Source organism: Atractosteus spatula, chromosome 7 (assembly GCF_055471065.1).
Source record: "Atractosteus spatula isolate fAtrSpa1 chromosome 7, fAtrSpa1.hap1, whole genome shotgun sequence".
Lineage (NCBI taxonomy): Eukaryota > Metazoa > Chordata > Actinopteri > Semionotiformes > Lepisosteidae > Atractosteus > Atractosteus spatula.
In genome coordinates, this window is record NC_142712.1 from 11,541,328 (window position 1) to 11,563,702 (window position 22,375).

Here is a 22,375-nt window from a genome sequence, read left to right on the forward strand (position 1 = left end):
TCATTTTGCAATTCTAGGCCCATGCCTCTTAGGGAAGGGGAAACTCTGAAATGCCATGGACTCCAGATTATTAAAACCAATTTAGAGAGGCTGCAAGATGAAATTAGATTTGATTTTTTTTTATTTTCTTTGTTTGTGTAATAGGAAAACAGAAATACTGTACCACCGGACTGATCGAAGGATATGGGTCTTAAAACCATCTGACAAGTGGCATCTTGGAAAGGATTTATTATGTGTTTTCATAAAAATTGTATTGATTTTTTTCTTTAAAGCCAAATTAGCAGTTCACGCTTTTTTTTCCCTCACTGGTTCAAAGATGATTGTCATAATCTGTTGATAGGCAGGAAAATAAAAGGAACACTTGGTTTAGATCCTTAGATGATGCAAGCACACTTTCCCTGAATTTTTAAAATATATAGATTTGTTGAAGCAGTGCATTATATTGCATGCGTCCACAAGACAGTTTGGATTCTGGTCCAGCCAAAGAATCATTGGGATGAAAAAACTACAGGCAACCAAATGGACAAGAAGGGGCTTTCTTATGGCCCTTTACTCTAACTGCCCTTTTATACTTTTAGTATAGCACTGTCATAGTCCACTTATACCTAAGCATGCCAAGAATAACAAATAAAAAATTTGCATGATGCAGGAATTAAAACAATTGTTTTGCCTTACTGGCATTAAAGCCCCATGTGAGAAAAAAGACTGGAAATTAGATGAAATACCGGCTGCAATTTGCTGATAGGCCAATAACAGTTCATAATTACTGGTGCTATTCAAATCACTGTCTCCATCTGCCTCCGTCTCTCTGAGGTCTTGGTAAGTCTGTTCTATTTCAGGTAATGTCTTGCACCCACACACAAGGGCAGATATTGCACAACGACAGTAAGGTCAGTTGCAGCAGCAGCTGTAGATTTAATTTTCAAGTATGGCTCTCATTTTCTCCACGACACACTTCATTACCTTGCAATTCTTCTTTTTTCGGAGAAAAAAAGGAGCCACAAGTTCTGCTTCAGTTGCTTTTGACGTCTTGGTGTTACTTATACCAGACAAAGTGGAAAACAATGGATGTCACTACTTGACTGTCAAATTACAGCTCAGGGAATAATTAGCAGTGCAACAGGAGACAGAATCAGATGGATGCTTTATTCTGCTGTAATGATACATGTTCAAGGTTAAAAACCGATGGGATGGAACATATAGATAGTGCACATTCTTTAGAATCCTGTCACCATAGCCTGCACTGCTAAGAATATACAATACTTTCAATGCAGTGTGCATTTCAGTGAAGTAATTATCCTTGTTTTATGTTGACAGTCACTTACTGGGAAGACAATGAAGGTTAAAATACATTTTTTATTCAAATGTAAATGTAAAATTAACCAATCTTTCTGAGCGCATTCTATGAAGAACGTGACATAGAGAAAGAAACATTGGTCAGTTTTGCATGCTTAGGCTTAAAATTTCAAATGGAAATTGTAGGAAGGAGGGCAAGGAATCTTGATTTGTGGATTTGTTCAGAAAATCAGCTTATTTGTGAAAACAGAAGTGAACTAACAGCCTACTACTAGAAATAAAAGCCTAGTAGATAGATAGATACTTTATTGATCCCGTGAGGGAAATTGCAGTGCAACAGCAGCTTAACACACACAACACAGCCACAGTGTAACGAATTATATAATAATAGTACAATACATACAATACAATACAAGAGTTACTCACAGTCCGGACACACAAGAACAAACTAGAACAGAACAGTACACAGAAAATCGTATCACACATATGAATATAAATATAGATGTAACTATAGATATAAATATAAATGTATTGCACAGGTCCCTGGCATATATTGCACAAAAAGTGGTTGTAAACGGGGAAAAAGAAAAAGAAAAAGAAAGAGAACAGATGTAGCAGTAGATGTGTAGATGCGTTTAGTCCAGAAATAGGTCACTGTCGATGTTGCCTCTGCCAAGACTCAAGGTGGATGCGTTGTACAGTCTTATGGCAGACGGCAAGAATGACCTCCTGTAGCGCTCCCTGTCGCACCGTGGATGAATCAGTCTATTGCTGAACGTGCTCTTCATTCCTGCAAGCCTGTCATAGAGGGGATGGGAGAAGTTGTCCATGATGGCCTCTAGTTTGGACATCATTCTCCTCTCAGCCACTACCTCCAAGGAGTCCAGGTCAGACCCAATGACAGAGCTTGCTCTCCTGATGAGCTTGTTCAGCCTTTTGGAATCTACTGCTCTAATCCCAGAGCCCCAGCACACCACTGCGTAGAAAATGGCACTCGCTACCACCGACTGATAGAACATGTGTAGCATCTTACTACACACATTGAAGGACCTGAGCCTCCTCAAGAAGTAGTTATTTTATTACTACTACTATTACTAGTAGTAGTAATAAAAGAAAATCATGCCAAAAATTCTTTCTCAACATATTACAGTCTTATGTAATATACATAAGTCGACAGACTTCTTGCCATATGAAAGGAAAAGCAACAGTATAAGAAGTCATATAGAATTCTACATATGGAAAGAGAGTTCTCAGAAATATCTAATATGTTGTCACTGAACATAATATTTAAAGATGATGCATCTGAAGATCAGTTTTTTAATTCTGAAAATATGGGGGATCTTTGTTGAAACACGATGACTCATGCATTTGCACATAAATCAAAAATGCTGATATTGTTGGGTTGGAAAAATAAAACAGAGCAATAAAACCTGGCCAGTAGGCCCACCAGAAGGTGCATAATTCTTGTAATGCCATCAGTTTGATAGAAGAATCTGTAGCTAATATTTGTTTTAACTATCTTGCACACTCCACACCCACAATACAGTACATCTTCTCTTCAAACATTCTGAAGATTGTCTCTGATGCTTGTTGATTCTTGTCATATGAAAAAGCACGAATTCATTGCAATTTTTAGGAACATGCACAATACAAGGGTTAAATATCACTCAATATCTTGTTTTAAATATTTGAGTAATTTTTTAATATTACTTCATTCTTGGACATCTCAATCAATTGCCTTTGATATCCATTCCGATAATGTGTTTACTGTAGGTACACATTAGCTCAGAACAACTCTGCTGTATAGTGTTTCAAACCTTTTGTAAAAGTGCAGACTTCTTTATGCCATTAAAAGTGCTTGTAATAACCAGGAATTGGAAAGATTTTGGCCACATAAGACCTGTATCTTATTATAGTAAGAAACTGACTAGGACAAAATATTGCTGTAAAAAAGGTAAAGCTGAAAGACAATATACTGCATGTGCAATGAAGCAGATTCTGTAAACTGTTTTGAGATCTGGGATTTTAAAATACAGCATCCTGTTCTTGCAGTCAGATTAATAACAATTATGGCTTTTTAACTGTCACAATAAATTACAGTGAAACAGTATAAACTTCTATCAAGGATGTAAGTAATCACATGCACACTAGAAAGAATGGTGAAAACTCTAACAGCTACAGTACAACACTGTGACCTGGGGCAATCAGCAAGCATGCTGAAGTGAGGGAGATAACATATATTAATCCTGGTAGCAGCTGTAGCTTCATTCAGATTTAATGAACCGTAAATGAATAACTACAAATTGACATCAAGCAGCATTGAAACCGCCAGCCAGCAGGTTTTTACTGGCACATCTAGGGTTTTTGTGTGATGTCATCAAATACAAAATAAATAAGCACATGCAGAACAGTCCCCAGAACATAAGAAATATTGCAAACAAGAGGAGGCTATTCAGTCTATCTGGCACGTTTGCTAGTTACCAGCTTATTGATCTAAGGGTCTCATCTAGCCATTTCTTGAAGGAGGCTAAAGTATCTGCTTCAACCCCATTGCTGTCACGATCGCAAACCCCTCCTCTTAAGGGCGCTCCAGCCCTTCCTCATTTGCATCACTCCCGCCACCTGTTCCTTGTTTCTCTCCGGTTCTTTTCGCCTTTATAAGCCAGGCGCGCACCTTACTCGTGGCTCTGCATCTGATCCCCGCATCGTGCGAGCCCGGGACCTGGTCGCGCCTGGCTCCGTCATGTTTTTAACTTCCTGCTCCTGTCCTTGTTCCCCCCGCCGGTCCCGACCCGGCACCTGATTTTAATCTCCTGTTTGGACGGATTTCCCAGCCTTGGACGTTTTGCTTTCGTTTTTGGATTCCCCCTTTTGGATTTATTCTGGACTGTTCGCCTCGGCCACACCTTCCCGGATCACCAGCACCATATGGACACGCCCCCCTGTTCATCCCTGTTCCTGCATAATTTTTCCCTAGTGTATTCCTTCCTCACTATTCTGGATTGTGTCGTCCGCATAGGGTCCGGATAGAACTGTTCGTTACAATGGCTGGTAGTTCGTTCCACACGCCAACATTAAACTACAATCTACTGTAGATTAATGTGTTCAAATATTATTTTTATTATCTAAAATACAATTTCTTTTTAATGTTCATACCCCCTCAAGAAACAACATACAGTAACTGAATGTTAGGCCATTCTTTGCATTTGTAAAGAAACACAAATTCTATCTTTATCCAATATGATTGTTGAAGGAAAAATTGGATCAGCAATCCGCACATACTGTAGCAGGCTCAAGAGATTAATTGAACAAAAGAACCATTACATAGCAGGAAATGGAGACAGGTTTGGCTAATTTAAGGCTGCAAACAAATTGAAAAAAAATGGAGACCTGGGCTGATACTTGAGGTCCAATACGTTTATGATTCTCACAGACTTAAAATGGATCAAATACTGTATATCAAATGAATAAACATAATGATTCTCACCCATTATGCAGACGGGCCTTAGTATCTGTACAGGAGTAACAACTACATAAAATATATTGTTTTCAAGAAATAACAAAGTTTAGAGTAATATAAACTATGAGCCTTTGTCAGAAAATAAATATACTGTATCAGCAGTTTACACACAACACAAATCCCATAATTCCACAAGTGCGCATAAGTATGAAATGTTTGCAGATTCTAGAGTTGCCATATAATTATGTAACCTTTCTCCCCCTCTGTGCTAAAAATACTTATCATTTGGATTTTGAAAGACAAATGTGAAGATTTATAGTATTATAAAATTGCAGCTAAAAATTACAATTAATAATTACAATATTAGTGTAGCATTATACAGTATATACAGCAATATACAGTATAATTCATTTTAAACTGTGAACGAGCAAATGTTTGAACTTGGTATGCCATGCACAGGTGACACTGTAGTCTCTAATTCCATTTTTCCAAATTTAAGAGGGAACCTCAGACCGTTTAGGGGATTCTGCCTGTTTATTGTACGTTGCATTTTAGCTTCCTGATGATTATGCATTCTATTCTCTCTGTGGGTCCTTATTGTGGTTACATGTTGTGTTGTTTTGGTTTTAATTTCTCATTTTAATGTATTCAAAATCTATCATGTAAGCACATTTAGTCAATGTCTCATTTATTTATGTCACTTGTAAGAGAAATTTAAATCTTAAATGTGCCTCTCTGACAATAACTTACAGATGAATATGCAGAAACAAAGAAGCTATAGTTTTAAAATGCAATTAGAGAGTTTATAATATGCAGACTCATTATATTAACACTTGTGGCTGTTTTGTGTGAAAGCTTTGTTGTGCTGTCTAGGTTGAATAATTCATTAATTTTAGGCAATAACAGCTACAAAATACCATAGAAACTGAAAGTGTTGTACTTACATTGTTTTTGTCAAAAAAGGAAGGACGTAACTATCCCAATCAGAGAGGAAATGTCATATCTAATCTACAACCATTCCCAAGCGTAAACATCGGTCACTCTAATATTTGTAGTGCTTTGTCCATAAACGATCTAGTGGTTTTCCTATTAAAAAGTGGGGTTAAAATAGAAAAATTCAAGAGAGCCATATTGCAGAAGCACAGTATGGAGTTGAGCTGTACAGACTATTAAATAAAGCCTGAGGTAAAAAACCTTGTCTCTTTCTTCAAACCAATCTCAGACTCATTGATACTGTCATACCATTGGTGAAAGAAAGTGAGCATTTTATCAAAATGTTTTGAACACCTTTGGCATGGTACAAATGTATTGTACTTGTTCTTTTCTATTAAAGCTTGAGAGTCCCTATGTGTCTTAGGTGTTGGGATCAGAAATGGTTTGTGCTCTTGTTGAAGAAGAAAACGCAAATTTTGTGGCTAGATGCCTCGTCTTTAGGATTTAAGCAATGGTGGCTGATTGAAATCACATTAGAATCACTTTTTTTTTACGTTTGGCTATATCTGACTCCCTTGATTTTCTGCCTACAAAAAAGGCTCTGCTAGCCCATGAAGTGGAGTACATTATGATGGTGTTTGCTCAGTTGTGGGTGTATACAGTCACAGTCCCTAAAGGGTAAAGTCCATATAATAAAATTAAAAAGTGAAGCCTGCCAGCAGCTTCCAGTGAAGTTGACATGGATAAGCAATGGCAGAGCAGGGGCTGTCTCAGACGTGGAGATTGATGGTCTATCTTTCCTTTTTTCCCTTTGCTGCAGGGAGCCTGCTCTGGAGACACAGTTCAATCAATTAAGTGACAGCTATGCCATATGAAGGGAAGAATGGTTTATTAGGGACATAAGGAAAAAAATGAAAGAGAAGTTCTGAGAAGAATAGCATTAATATTCTAAAGTTGATTAATGGATTAACATAATTTTTACACTGGGCATGCTTCGTGATACATTTACACTATTCTTATATACAGTACATATTTTAAGATTGTTTAGAACATACTGTATGATTGTTTTGAGTACATTAACTTGAATTATATACCAAGACTCTCGGTATCACATATCAAATTTATAGTATGATTATTACTAAAAGTCACCATTTGTCTCCTGCTAAACCTGAGATACTCTAGCAAAAGGTAGAGCTCTAAACATTTTTTTAGATTTTACTAGCACAACATAGGAGGTTCCTTTCTTAAGGACCTGGTAGAAAACCATGAAATCAGAAATTAACATCACTGCCCTTGATTGACATTTTATTGTATCCTGCTTAGAATCTATTTGTATGGGCAAATTAACCATGACAGGTATCTCCTATGATACATTTTGCACATTATACTCCTTAACTGTTTGTTTTGTTTTAATCGAACTGTTGGTTTGTTTTAATATGATCCACATTTTCAATTTTTTGTGATTGTGGTAGGTGCTGAAGTGCTAAAAGTGTAAATCCAATATAGAAACAAAATAAAATGTAAAACCCTATCATTTAAAGTAATGCTACTTTTACTTTGAAAAATGAATGCTGATCTCTGTGCCAACATATGAACCATAATCTTTGTATTACATCCAAACTGCTTTGCGATAATTTAATTTAGAACTGCTATTCAGAAAATTTGGGGTGAAAAGTTTCATTTTGTTTCTATGGGTTCCTATTTGAGAAGTACTTGACTAATTGATGTGCCAAAACAATGAAAGTATTTTCATATCACTGTCATACACTGGAATCTGTCTGAAACAGCCCAGGGCAGTTTCACACTATATAACATTTGGCATCTTGACAAATCTGCTAGATTCCCTACGAGCAGAAACCTATCCCTTTAGATCAGATTTTCTAGACCATGACACAATTTCTCTAAAAATACAGTTTAACATTAATCAAACAAAAAAAATATTCTCCAGAATAATTAAGCTGCTTATATTAGATAAAGTCTGCAGTATTCAGGAAAAAAATGAATATCTATTGACTAATCAGCAATGTCATTATTACAGCTACTTTAATTTCAGACAAGGAACAGACATATTCTGTTTCATTAAGTGACTGGGCTTGATTTTGACCATACTTGCACAAACTTATATTCAGAAGATAAATGGATTGCTCGGCACCAGAATGACCAAAGGGCAGAGTCACTATATGTAAACATTCTGGTTACATTGTAATGGCTTTCATTATGCTGCACATTGAATAAATGCTTCTTGGAGAACAATTCAAAGAGACTGCTCTGCACAGATTTATGATTATTTGTCCTAGGACACTGGTCGATTAATGCTCATTTAGCTGAAAAAAACTCAACAAAGAGCGACAATATGAATTACAGTCTTGAGTGATAGCCTCGTTCTCTCTGGTAGTATATTAAAAGGTGATTATAGTGAAAAGGATATGTGGTAGGGCAGAGTCCTCTGCAATATTATCCTATTGCTAGGAGTGTAATGCAAGTTAGTAACAGCACAGTATGATGAAACTAGAAACAAATCAATGATAAGACAAGGATAGGCAAGAGCCTTCATTATATCTACAATATACACATACTGTACATACTGTCTTTATTTTTAGTATCAATATCGTGCTTCTTGCTATCTCACTAGCATATTTCATTTTTGTATTCCACCCTCCTCCCTATCTTCACTCGCACGGCTCTTCATTCCTCATTTAAGTGGGGGGTTTCCAAAGCCATTCCCTTCCGACAGCCGAGTTACCCCAAAAGCTCGCTATTGAAATGGAGCCTCTCCTCCGCCTTGATTAGGGTTTGACCAAACTACTGAATCTGTATTTGTTCCAATACAAGTTATGATGTGCAATAATTTAACATTACCCATATTTGCAAATGTTGCAGACTTAACGCATTTCTCTTTTGTAGTTGCTCATAGTTGCTTCCTTGAAAGAATTTAATTGACAACAGACTGATCTGACAAAATCCTCTATAATACATTGAGCAATGGTATTTGTTCTGTCATTAAAATTCAAGGACAAGGGCCATCATACAGTATGCTCATGTGCTCTGGTGTGCCATATTCACCATTCTGAGGAGACAAAAACTTCTTTTGTTGATAAGATTTGATTATAATAGTAAAAGGTTTAATGGTTTATTAATGGAATGTCAAATTGAACATGTCCTACTTGGAAGGAGTAGTATATATTTTTAGAATTAGAGATCTAGAAAATTGAAATCAAATGTTTAGGCACATGATGGCTTTTATTTACATATCTCTACATTTTTCTGCAATGCCACAAGCATTTCATATTCAATGCACGCTTATACACTGGCTTACTTTAGTGAATTTTAAACTGTGCAAAATGAATAGAACCCATTGACATATATGTTGCCATAGCAACACATAGCATGATCGCTCGTATGCAGTAGTTGGAAGGTTGTTGTTGAAATTATGCGCCACGTTCTAAAAGTATACTTTCTGCAGCTTTCTACTTCTGTGCTTCGATGAGGCTTAGTAGCATGCTTACAATTATGGAGCTTATGACAGATCAAGGTCCATGTTTGAATTTTAAATCTGTAGCAGGAAAATCTGGGTCACAATTAGAACAAAACAACCTGACCACTGAAAATGCTGACAGGAATTAAAGGCTTCATGAGCAGAATCTACTTCTAGACAGCCTAATACTGGCTGAATAGTTACAGTATTGCAATGTTTTTTTAGAAACAAATACATTTAGTATTATATATATATATTACCTATATCCTTGGTCACCAGTGTTGGAACCTAATATCTACAAGCATTAGGAATAAACAATCTCAAACCACACCACCACTTGTATCTCTCTTAAAAATGCTTGACCCCTCCATCCATTCTCTAGTCGCTTTATACAAGGTGATATACACACAGGACGAGATGTCAGTCCTTTGTAGGGCACACACAGACACACACACTCACATCATGGCCAATTTTACATATTTTACAAGTATGCCTTTGGACTGTGGGAGGAAACTAGAGCACCCAGAGGAAACCCACACAAACAGGGAGAGAACATACAGTACAAGCTTCACTCAGGAAATGCTTGATATACCATTGTTATTTCTGTCCACTGTATTCCAATGCTATTTTATTACTGTTGCCTATACCTTTAGAATCTACATTTTTTACTGTTTTTAGACATTACCTTTTAATAAAAAGGTAGTATCAGGGCTCATCAGCATGGTATAGCCATACTTTGACCAGTAAAGTGGGGTTTATATGGATCGTACTGTACATGAAACATAATCCAGGATTACAGAATTTGTGTACACAGCTATGAATTATGGCTTGTGTGAATTTTTAATTATCTCTGACCCTTTTTCAACATTGAAAATCACAATATTCTTAATAGACTTCTAATTCTTCTTTGTGTTGTATGACGGATGTTTCATCTGTATTAGGGCCCAAAAGTGTGGTACAGGCAGAGAGACAAACAGAGAAAGGAATACAGTAGATGCTGTAGAATATCTGAACCAGAGGATGTAACCGTCATTGAAAATGTAGTTTCAGTGCTACAGCTTTATTATTTATTCATTTCAAATGAACTTAAAAGAGGGGTGCCTAATATTTTTCAATAAAGGTTGTATAAAGACAAATAGCAACGTGTTTCAATATAAAAAGTCCGGTTTATATTGAATGTAATTCATATTAGAAAGTGGATAGTATTTTAGTATAGATAGTAAAAGTGGACAAATAAATGTCATAAAAGCACATGGCACATTTGAAAACTAAATCTAGGAGAAAAAATATGAAAACTGTGTACTAAGGGAAGCTGTAAGCCTGAGTTCTCCCTGTAGAGTCACCCATAATTCCAAAGCTTTTTATCTCAAAATGATTAAAGGGATAAAGAACATTCTCCCTAAGTGATGCAATAATCCTCCCTCATCTGGCCTACATTTTAACTATTTCTGAACTTGCGTTATGCTTCTGCTTTTTATAAGAGGTCATATATTATTATTTCATAGAACATATTCTAATTGGAATATTCATATATATAGTAGACATTCATATTTTAATCCTACACTACATGTTATATTATGTTTTAAAGAGTCAACTTCTGTACATTGCGCACTCCATCACAGCATATCCAAGTTTTAAATCAGGGGCTGTACAGCGATTTCCACAATATCAGAAAATATAAAAAACCAGAAGAAAAGAGAAACAAAAAATAGACGTGAATGGGTGGATTTTAAAGCACTTAGTAACCTTTAAAGAACTCCGCACAGCTGTGTCTGGAGTGCTTTGATCTCATATGTTGTTTTATGGCTACAGTATGTCAATACCCCTACACATATTTCATATGTTGTCAAAAACTAGGTAAACGCGGATTTTCTAAAGATGTAAGGAACTGGTCACCAGTGTTTTTGAAATGTTCTTAGAACTCAGTAGGAGCCTGTAGTGGTGCATGCAGCTCATAGTATTGCAGTAAGTAATATCTAAGCAATAAGACAGTAATATAAAGTCAATAAAACCTGTGATAAACAATTGAACTTACTGTGTGGATACATTAAAAGACAAGGTGCCGTTTTAGTGATATTTATTTAATTAAAATGAAAAGTAATAAGAAAGTCTATTAATTAATATAACCTATCTTGCCCTTGGAAGTCTTAAGTTTGAGCAATTCAGGTTTTTAATTAAAAAATTAAGTTAAAAAAAATGTGTATGCATTATTTTCTTAATAGGAAGGATCTGAATACTTTTCCAAAGCACTGTCCAGTAAATCTTCAGATGAACAGAAGAAATATAGGTATAAAACATGGTTTAATCTGTTTTTTTTAATCAAATCATTCTAAAATGTACAGTGTGCTTTAATGTCTATTTCTCACTGTCTTACCCAGGGTAGTATTTTAGTTGTAAGTTTATGCAGTGTATTTGAGGCTGTTCTAAAAGTACATTGAAATAAGCCAAAACAGAACTTGATTAAATTTTTTGAAGTGTGTGGTTCATGCAGTTATTAACATACAATACAGCATAAAGTTCAGTGATGTAACTGACACATTGTGCTCATACATATGATGCACATGATTAGTGCATCACATTTACTTTCAAAGGACCGCCTTTCAAAATGAATAATGTGATACTTTGTGTGACTTTATATGGTTTCAGAACATACTGCACCACATATGTTGGCAAAAAAAAATAATTAAAAAGTAGAGAAAAACAGTAATACAGGCTGAGATAAAACTAGAGAAGTAAACTTTAACTGCTCTAAGTGTCAGGATTCAGATATATTTTCGTTCCATGACTTTTGGGGGGATATGAGCAGAGATTCATGCAGACTGACATGTTATGCTCTCTTGGTAGTCTAACTGACACTCATATCCAAGGAAACGGAACCATTTCCACAGAGCTATGGGGCCCTGCAGTTTAAATAAGTTTCCTATTGTGAAAGTAATTTTAAAGAGCTGTAGGTGAATACTTGTCATTTTCTCAGTCAGTCAAACCAACAAGGATGGCTTATCTATGAAAGTCAGAAAGAAATGTGCAAACAGTTATTGTAAACAATAAGCAGATTTGCAACAAATGCCAGAAGGAAGAACTACACCCATAATTCTGTGCAGACAAACAAAACATTAAATTAGTAGAGACAATACACTCCATGATACAGAAAATGCATTCTGGTGCAACACTTCCTCAGTAATGCAATAACAAAAAATCTGCATAAATCCTTATGCTGTTTCACAACTGCATTTTTACTTTCAACTAAGAGTTCTATTTTCATTTAATGAACTCTGCCTTGTATTACCTAAATCTAAAAACAAAATATTAAATATTTCATAATAATTTGAGATAATTTGCATTAAAATAATTAAGTACGAAATTTAAGTTTAATCATTTTGAATGCTTTTAAGACTTTTTGCATTCTTGGTTTCCGCATAAAAGCAACCTCCTATAAACTATCATCATAAACATTCAGTAAGATCAAAACATGCATACATTACATACAATATAGCAATATAGTAATATTACTACAATATAGTAATATAGTACAAGCAAACTATTTCAATCAATAAAACTCATACAATAGCACTGACATTTTATTTAGCATCTAAATGCATCTAAATAACAAAGGTTTATTTATTTGTTATTGTGTTTATTACAAAGTCCATTAATAAAGGTTCAGGCCTAGTCTTTAATATATTATCATATTATTTTGCAAATGCACTGCCCATTTCCATGGAAACCAGCTCCAGATTTGCAATATTTCCTGGAGTAGAGCTACAGCCCTATTTGCTTATTGTGTGATTTAAATAACCATTTAAATTCATGATGTCAGTGTTCCGAAACATTCTTAATCCCCTCCTCCACTCAGCCTTCTTAAAGTTACACCATATCCCCTTTCTCCTTCAATAACCCTTCTTTTTGAACAAAATGACACATGAATTGAAGGTCTATTAGGCCAAAGGGCAAGACTCCTACTTTTCAACACTTTTCCGTGGCAGTTATGAGATCATGTCAAGGATCTTTGAAAACTGTCTTTGAAACTTTTTCAAGTTTTTTGAAGAAATTCTGAAGACTGTCAAAATAAATTAAAAATGCCATTCTACACAGATCATAGTTCAACTTTTAATTTGGTTTATTCAGTTTATTCATACAGTATATACATAACAGAAGCCTGTCAGAGCAGCTCTAAAATAACACTGTCTAAAATCAGGTCCTATATATGAACATATATATTCCATGTATATACAGTATATTTAATAAAACTTATTCCTAGTAACAATTCCTAGTGACAGACCTAATGTTACTATTTAACAGATGTTGGGGACGAGCTCAAATTATAATCTTGCACGTCCACTTTCCTATGTATAAATGCTCCAAACTCTGCAGGCATCTATTTTAGCATCCAGTCCCTCCACCCCTCCAGTCCCTCAGTGCTGACCTTCAACTGGCACTGTCATTTCCTTAGCCAGGCAACAAAGTATTCGGTATTTGATTCCTTTATATTCCATGGCCTGTTTTGTCATTATTAGAATTTGACCAGCCTGTTCAAATATACACTGCTGTCCTGAAGCTTTGCATCTACAAAGAACTTGCCTAATAAACCAAAAACAATGCATGCTTACAAAACTCAAAGCTCCCATTTGGTGCTTTGGCAAAGACTTAAGCAAACAAATTACTCTCAGATACTGTACCAATGTTAGAAGATACAAAGTTGGGACACAAGTGTATCTCAGATACAAAGCTCGAAGAGTAAAGCATATATTTCTTAACAAAACTGTAATGAGTCTAGGAAACAACCATCAGTAACAATTAGGCGAGGAAGGAAGGACAAAAAAAGCTCTTTCTGCTGTGGTATGGTACTCCACAAGTCTTTTAATGTAGTTGCTACTCATCAGAACTCTGTATTTGCTCTTTATGCCCTACAGGGATTTTGGGAACATAATCAATAACATCAGGTTTCCAGCTTGCTGTTTCAATTAAGGAAAAACAAAATTTTCTCTGCTTTCACTGCCGTTGAAAAGCATTTCTTTCTTGCCAGCTTTCACAGCCTCTTTTCTACTCCATCCCAGCTGCAAAAGGCAGCATGTTGCCAGTAGAAAAGAAAAGGTTTTAAGTATTTCATCCACGTTATCTGCTGCCTTCAGCTATGACCTCCAGAGATTCTGTAGCTTTGCTAACATCTATAAATTCAGTCATAGCTGATCAATGTAGTATGCAAGCTGCTTTATCATTTTAATAGATATGGGAAGAGCCAGACATTACCCTAAGTTTACAAATCAGTGGTGGTTTTTGGTTGTTATCAAGATTAAAAAAGAAAGGGGTGTCAGTCACAATAGGCCCTTGATGGTAATATTGATGGCTTGATAAAGTACTGAGATCCTTTTACCATAAATGTTGCAGTGATTTAATTCCAAAGAAGCACACATTTGTTTTCCTGTTAATTAAGTTTAGATTTGTATCTATACAAGACTTTGATATGGACACAAAGAAGCATTGATGTACAACAAAACATAAAAAATATACTTAAAATAGGTTTAAATGATGTCTGGAAATGTCAGCTATTAAATATATATAAAACTTCTTGATCTGATGAGATAGCATGGATGCATGTATTTATTATTCAACACAGCTAAAGTACCATGTAAGTACAGTTCATAGAGTACAATATATACAATACATATAAAACCAGCACAACACTAACCTTGTCAGTTTGATTTCACAATTAAAGCCAGGTAAATGGTTTACCGTGTTGTACAATAAGTCTTGATTTAGTTGAACATGCCCGTTGAAAAACAATGGACTAGGTTTTTCCTGTTCGTGCCTAAATACCCCTGGACATTTCTTTCATAAAAAACAATATATGCTGTTATTTGGAAGCAAATTGTTTCATATAAAGAGCTGGGGATTACAGGAGGCTCTAATAGAAGGAGGGGAATCTGTTACGCCATGGGCCAGGAGCAGCTTGCAGCATTCCCACGAGGAATCATGGTGATCCTGTGGCTCAAGGACATGGTTGGGTCGCCTTTCTGTCTGTCCCTTTTCCACACTAATCAAACACCCAATCACTAAATTTACTCACTCCCTATTTATTCCATGTGCTCCTTCAGTGATCTTTCCCTGGCAGTATTGCTCTGACCACACTCCTCTTCAGATGTGCTAAGGCACCCCTTTTTGGATAGCGGATCCCAGATCTGGTCTAAGCTACAAGCTAGCAGCCAACTACCGCCTCAGCCCACTGCAATCACAACAGCTTTTATGGTCTGCTAGAAGACTGCTGCCAGTCCCCCCACCAGCCTGTTGCAATCACTTCAGCTTCATCAGCCTGCAACGGCTTCTATAGCCTCACCGCTCCACTACAAGCTGGAAGCAAGTAACTGTACCCGCCTGCTGCGATTTTACAGCTTCACTAGCTCTGCCATGACTTCTGTGGCCTCACCAGTCCTCTACAAGACAGCAGCCAGCCACTGCACCATCCCGCTGCCATGACCACAGCCACCTCACTCTGCTACAAACATGCATCCAGTCAGAACATCAGCATGCTGTAGTTGTTTACGGCGTTACCAGCCTGCTGTGGTTTCTGCCGGCTCACCAGCTCTGCTGCGACTGCTACAGTTTCACTGGCCCGTTATATAGAGCATCTCTGCTGCCACTTCACAACCACCCAAGTCTGATACAAGTCGGCATCGAGCCACTGCATCAGCCTGCGTAGCCTGCTCTACCAGTCTGCAGCGGGTTCTGAATCCCCTCCGCTGCTACAATCTGGCATCACATCACCTGAATCCTTTTCTCTCCTGGAAACCCGGTCCCGATCCTCAGTGGGCACACTCCTCGGCCCAGTACACGGAGCACCTTCTGGAGTCTGTGCTGATGAGTGCACTTGCCTTGGTCCCTGCTCCTGAGAGCCTGGGTTCTGATAGACTGATATACTGCCCTGACCATGAGTGCCTTGTCCTGTCCAGCTCTAGATGCAGGCTCTCCAGTCCTCACACTAGTCTGCCGCCGCTTGCACTGTCTCTCCATCGTTGCTGCAACTTCTACAGCCACTTCAGTCCACTGCAAGCTGGCAGTTCCTCATCATCCCACAGCGACAGCTACAGCCTCTAACAATCAGCAGTCAACCTTTGCTGTGACTTCAACAGATACCCCTGTCTGCTACAAGCCAGTCCCCAGTTTGGCCCTGCTCAGTCCAGTCCGGGATGTTTGGTCCGGTCTCTGAAGTATAGACCCCCCTGAGTCGACTGCCTCTACGATGCATGTTTTGCTTGCCCGGCTCCAGATGCTGATCCCTTCAACAACGTCAATCTACTGCTAGTGAGCAGCCCATTTCTGATGTGACTGTTGCCATCACTACCAGTTCTTTGCCAGTCTCAGCTACGGCTTCAACTACCACTCATCACTGCACTCTTGCCATTCTCTGGATAGTTTAGACTCCTCCACCTTCAGGCTTCATCAGAAACCACCAAAACACATGGATTCTGAACTGATCACCACCACAGTTGTGTCTTGAGCATAGCCGAGTCATAACAGAATCATGATAACTTGTGTCAGTCACAAACAGGCAAACATTTAAACATTTATTGCCCCGATTAATCACTTGCAGGTGCTAAGCTATAAATTGTCCACCTCAATAAGGGGTGTTAGTGACAGAGCAAAAAAATGATTAAGACATTTCTAGATTATGTGACAAAACTGAGTAATAAAAAGATAAATATCTTTTTATTGCTGATATTAAAATGCTCCCACTCTCTTTTCATTTGTAAACTGCAAAGCAAGTTATATAATTTATACTGACAATCATATATCTCAACATTCCAAAAAAACTACTTAAGCAAAACATGGACTGCATATCACTCAAATTTTTCAATCCTGTGTCTTCAGTTCAATTTAAATTCTAAAACTATTTTCAGTCTTATTTGGGAAATGAATCCTGGGATTTTTACAGAGACTCAAACAGACTGAGCTATTACCCATACAGTAAATGGCCACAAGTATTCTCATTTTATTCTCAATATTTCAAAGGATATTGCAAAGAGCTGTTTTCAATTCAGACCGTTAACATTAAAGGAAGAGCAAATTTAAAATTGCTCAGTTTCTTGTGTAAGAAACATTTCAATCGATTAAAAATTGACTTAGTTATTGGTCTCAAACAAGAATGTTTAGAACTCCAGTGTAGGAAAACAGTTTAATTACACTTCCAAAATAGAATATTTTAATCCCACAATTGTTTTCAGAACATATTGCCAAGCAGCATGGATTTAAAGAATGTGAAAGAGATTGCTGCTCATTTTGCCAGGGATACAATGAGGAATAAACAGCTTACTAGTTTGTTGTTTCCAATTTATAAAGTTTTTAATTTTCATGTTTTGTAATCACCAGGTTTGCAGCTTGGATGTCAGAATACTACAAGATCACACGCCACATTTAATAACTTGCTTGAGACACAGAATAGGAAAGTTCTTTAATTTTGTGAATGGCTACCCTGTGCCTCCTTCTAGACCTATCTGAAATAATATTTACTGGATAGCAGACCCAGGATGCTATGAGCAAACCGTAAAAAAAGATAGATTTGTTCTTCTGCCTTATTTCTGTCCTTGTTAAGATGAAAGATGGTAGTGTTGTGGAATAGCACATTTTCCATTCGCTTTTCAGTAGCTCTTTATTAGCAGCTGTCTGTACTCCTTGCAAAATAAGGGTAAAAAATAGCCCTGTCCAGGACAGCCCTATAATTTATTCTGATACTTCAACTTCCCTTTTAAAGCCTTATGGGCAGCAGCTGCTCTCCAATTTAGTATTAGCAGCACGAAGATTAAAATATAATAGTAACAAGATCAATGGCATACAGTGTCAGAGCTTTGTATTTTTATGGCTCCAGTTTGGCAAGCCATGATTACAATGTACTTGAGCTAATGAAGTCAAGGAAAATGTGTGAAGGACAGAATAACAACACAGAAAAGAACTCTATAACCATATTACCATTCAACTCTAAAGTACTAATCATTTCATCATATTCTTCTTTCTACAAATTGTTACTAATATATGGTATTTTCCCTCTGCAAAAAAAGAGGTTTCTAAATCAGTGGCATATTATTATTTTTCCCAGAGGTGCCTAGCAAGTCCCAGAGGTCATGATTCTGTGGCACGCTATGGATAACCTAGTTGATTGAAGTCAACAGCCTTTGCACATAGTCCATTTATATGTCACCAACTGGGAAATCCAGGTCAGAGGAGGCTAGTAACATGGCCAGAACTCAAACTGGCAAAGTGTCTGAAAATTACATTTCTTAATAAACGAAATACATTTACCAGAATGAAAAAAAAGATGAAAATAAGTACATTTTTTATACTTAAAGATTAAGAAATGGAAAAAAAGTGTATACTCAGTTCCAGCAATGAAGTAGTTTGGCATCATGAAAATTAAAAAGCAATAAGGCTTTTTGTTTTAAATAATGTACTACATACCTATACATCCATCTATTGTCTAACCGCGTCTCCAATTCAGGGTCACGGGGGAGCCAGAGCCTATCCCAAAAAGCAATGGGTACAAGGCAGGGTATATCCTAGATGGGATGCCAGTCCATTTCAAGGCAGAAGCACAGATGCACACACTCACACCAGTTTTCCCAGAAGCCCATTAACCTACCAGTACGTTCTTGATCTCTGGGAGGAAACTGGAGCACCCAGAGGAAACCCACACATACAAGGGTAGAACATGCAAATTTCATGCAGATAGCACCCCAGATCTGGAATTGAACCCAGGGCCCCAGTACTTCTAGGAAGCAATGCTAGCCACTGTGCCACTATGCTGCCCCTACGACCCATTGTTAGCTAAACAAGAAGTAAAGGAAATAAAAGAAACAGGACAACATCAGATGGGTGTGCTTTATATACAGTACTATTCCCTAAAATGCATTCTAAATCAGGAAACAGAAAATTTTACTTCACCCTAGCTGATTTTTGGACATTAGAAACAGGCTAATGTTGGACATTATCTGCAGGCTCTTTTCCATCTTATGTATGGTCATGTTCTGTAAGAAAAATGCTACTAATTTAAAAGATGAGCAACATAACCAGGAAACCTTTAAAATGAGTAACAGCCTGCATATTTAAAACATGATTTTAAAAAATGATCTAATCTGGGAATTTACTAATACTAATATTAATCATAAAGATGATGATGATGACGACCATGATGATGATGAATGACAGCTATTGCAATTATTACATCTAAATAATAAAGTACATAAACAAACATCTTAATATTACATTGGGTGGTATTACCATTATTGTTATACTGTATATTGTTATCAACCTTGCATTGTGTAGTACGTACAGTATAGGTTGAAGAAAATCTACAAAAAAGGTACCTGTGCTGTACCCCTGGGATCTGCAGAGGCTTAATGTACTGAAGTGGCTGGTCAACCATTCAGTCATTATGATGAAAAAATGTATGTCTTCTCTCGCTTGGGACGATGGACAATGATGATGATGATGGTGATGACAGAAGAGAGAGGACATGGATGAGCTACCTCCTTGCAGAATTTCATGGGTGAAGACACTAAAGTGGAATAAGAGTATTTTTTAAGATCAAGATATGTTATCTGCTCAACATAACTAACAAATGGCAAATGTCTGATTAATTCCATTCTTCCACTGCACTACTGTAGTTGCCCTCTGTGGGCACGGTGGCCACTGGTATTACCCTGGAGAAAGTCTTCTTACAGAATCTTGAATTTAAAGCTTCTTCACATACTACAGTACTTCTTCACATACTGTATTGTACCATCATCTGTCACTGTTCTGGTGTCAAAACCACACCCCGTAACAAATCAAGTCTTGGATCAATCTTTGTCAAAGCATCTCAGTAAACCTGTTACTTCAACTCCTCATAGAAATGCTGTTGCAAGAGATGCAATTTAATCTGTCCTGCAGCCACAGGATTCCTACATTATGCATCGTATGAGGCAAGGTGTTAACTATGTAATATACTGTCAATGTTGTGTATGGTTCTTGGACAAGCAGGACGTACTGTATTTAAATAAAAACATTGGTATCTCCTTTTTGTTACTAACATAACTGCAATTATGAAAAAAAATGTGTAAAAAAGTAGCTTGTAGTTGAAGCTTATTGGTTTGTTTTCATTTCTATGTCCCTGTACGGAGAGAAACTTCGACACAAGTCTCATGAGGCCGCTTTAGGTTGTTGTAAGTAAGCACAAAGAGGGAAAAATGGAAAAAAAAACAAAGACTAACATTATTCTGATATCAGGATGCATGCATTTAATTTACTCTTAGCTTTCTAGAGGGAGCCCACTTTGAGGCAACCTAAGCCTGAAATGTAGCCTGAATACTAAGTATGAGCAAATATAAGTAGTATGTTGACAGAAGGAGATGGGAACCTTAGTGTTTCTTTCAGAGCCCACAGGAGTCAGAAAAGCTGTTGTTTCCTTCTATAATTGTGTGACCAGGAGTTTGTGTTTTTTATACATTACTGCTATGACTGGCTCATTAACACTTATTCTAAGAAACTTTTATTTTCTGTTTACTCTTCTGTCTGAAATAGAAGGTCACACATCAAGTCTAAAAACCACCTAGGATTTTCGTTTCAATTCCACATTCTTTGCTTTAATGATTGATTTTTTTTATAGAGAATTACATCATTGTTGGACAAGGTGGCTTTCAAACTGCAGCTCAGAAGAAAAGGCCCAAAGCAAGAAGCAAGAAATTGTATTTTTTGCAGCCAGAGTTCTGTAACCCTCCCACAAAAACAAGGAGTGGAGTGCATTCTATACCGAAATCACTTATCGTCTGGGTGTGTGAAACACATTTACATTACCTTTGTGATTTAAAAAAAAGCAAAGCATTTGCTCCAAGAACTGAAAAGCAATGGGAAAATAAGCAGTTCGTGTACTGACCTTCCAACAAGCAGGAACTCCCCCACTAGGTTCTGTCTCCTCATGGCCATGAGAATTCCCCTGACTGTCATCCCCTCACAGAAACAGGCCACGACTCGAGCCTTGGGCAGGTGGCTTCTCAGCTTCAGCAGCAGCTTGTCAAAGTTGTGCTCCCCAGCATTGCTATAGATCTTGTAGGAGTGAGCAATGCAGATCCCTTCTTTGGCAGCCATGTCCTTAAAAGCCCCCATTCCACTCTCCCCATAGTTGCCTGCAAAGGCACATACAGTGAATTAGAAATACTGCACTGTTTTTATCCTGTCTAGTAAGAAAATTGTATAATAAGAGCTTATATTGTGATATTTTCTTAAAACATCATTAACTAATTTGAACTTTAAAAATAGACTCTAACAGACAAGATGTGAATGGGAATGCTTGCAAAAGAAAAATAGAATACATTTTATGTACACTTGATTTGAGACACTGCAAATGTGATACACCTGAAGTTCTTTACGGAACAAGAAACATTTCTGATCGTCGGAGACTGAATGAGGAATTGTATCAGAAAAAGAAAAGCAATTGGTAACCACAGCAGGTGATCAATCCTCATTTAAATTAGTTTTCATAGATTGCAAAATGTAATTTCTTTAGAAAAGTAATATTTCACGAAAAAGACTACATCACTCTGTAGTTCTTTTAGACTATGCACTGTAATTTCTGCACTCCTCACAATATTTATTGGAGCCTTCCAGATAAACTTGTAAAACTAAATTAACTTTCAGCTATAACTTACTAACATATTTACTTGAATAGACTTTGGTTTTGAGAATGTTTTAATTTATATTCTCCACATTATGCCATTTTAGTTACTGAAAAAATAACAAGAGTATTGGAGCCAACAGCATGTATTGTGTCTTAATGCCCTAGTACTGTATAGTATATATGCAATTAACAATCTTATTCATGATTTTTTATTCAGTTACATCTATTTCTAACTGATGTTGAACATAAGTACAGTAGGAACAGTGGGTAAGACTTGCTAGAATTCTGTATTAAAAGACTGTTACTCATCTAATCTCCTAGATTATCACTCTGTTACATGATGCTTCTTTTTTACAATACCCTGAACAACAATAAAATAGTATACTGGTTTATTTCATGCAGCATATCACAGCCATCTATGACATTATTCACAAAACTTTCTGGTGGTACAAAAGGGTCCTTTATGTCATACACTTCAGTGGCGTTCAATTTGAAATAGGATTAGGACAGGATTAATAAAAAGTCCCCCTGGCTAAACAGATGTATAAGGTTTCATGAAAACTAGATTTTTTAT

At 36.9% G+C, this 22,375-nt stretch overlaps 1 protein-coding gene across 1 annotated transcript in view; it reads right to left on the minus strand.

Moving 5' to 3' along the window:
• Positions 1 to 22,375, minus strand: part of grm5b (glutamate receptor, metabotropic 5b) — an 88,336-nt gene that overhangs the window by 43,977 nt on the left and 21,984 nt on the right. Inside the window, exon 2 of the mRNA XM_088922227.1 lies at positions 21,061 to 21,310. Coding sequence (XP_088778353.1) covers positions 21,061 to 21,310 — 250 coding nt within the window. The remainder of the gene's footprint in view (positions 1 to 21,060; positions 21,311 to 22,375) is intronic.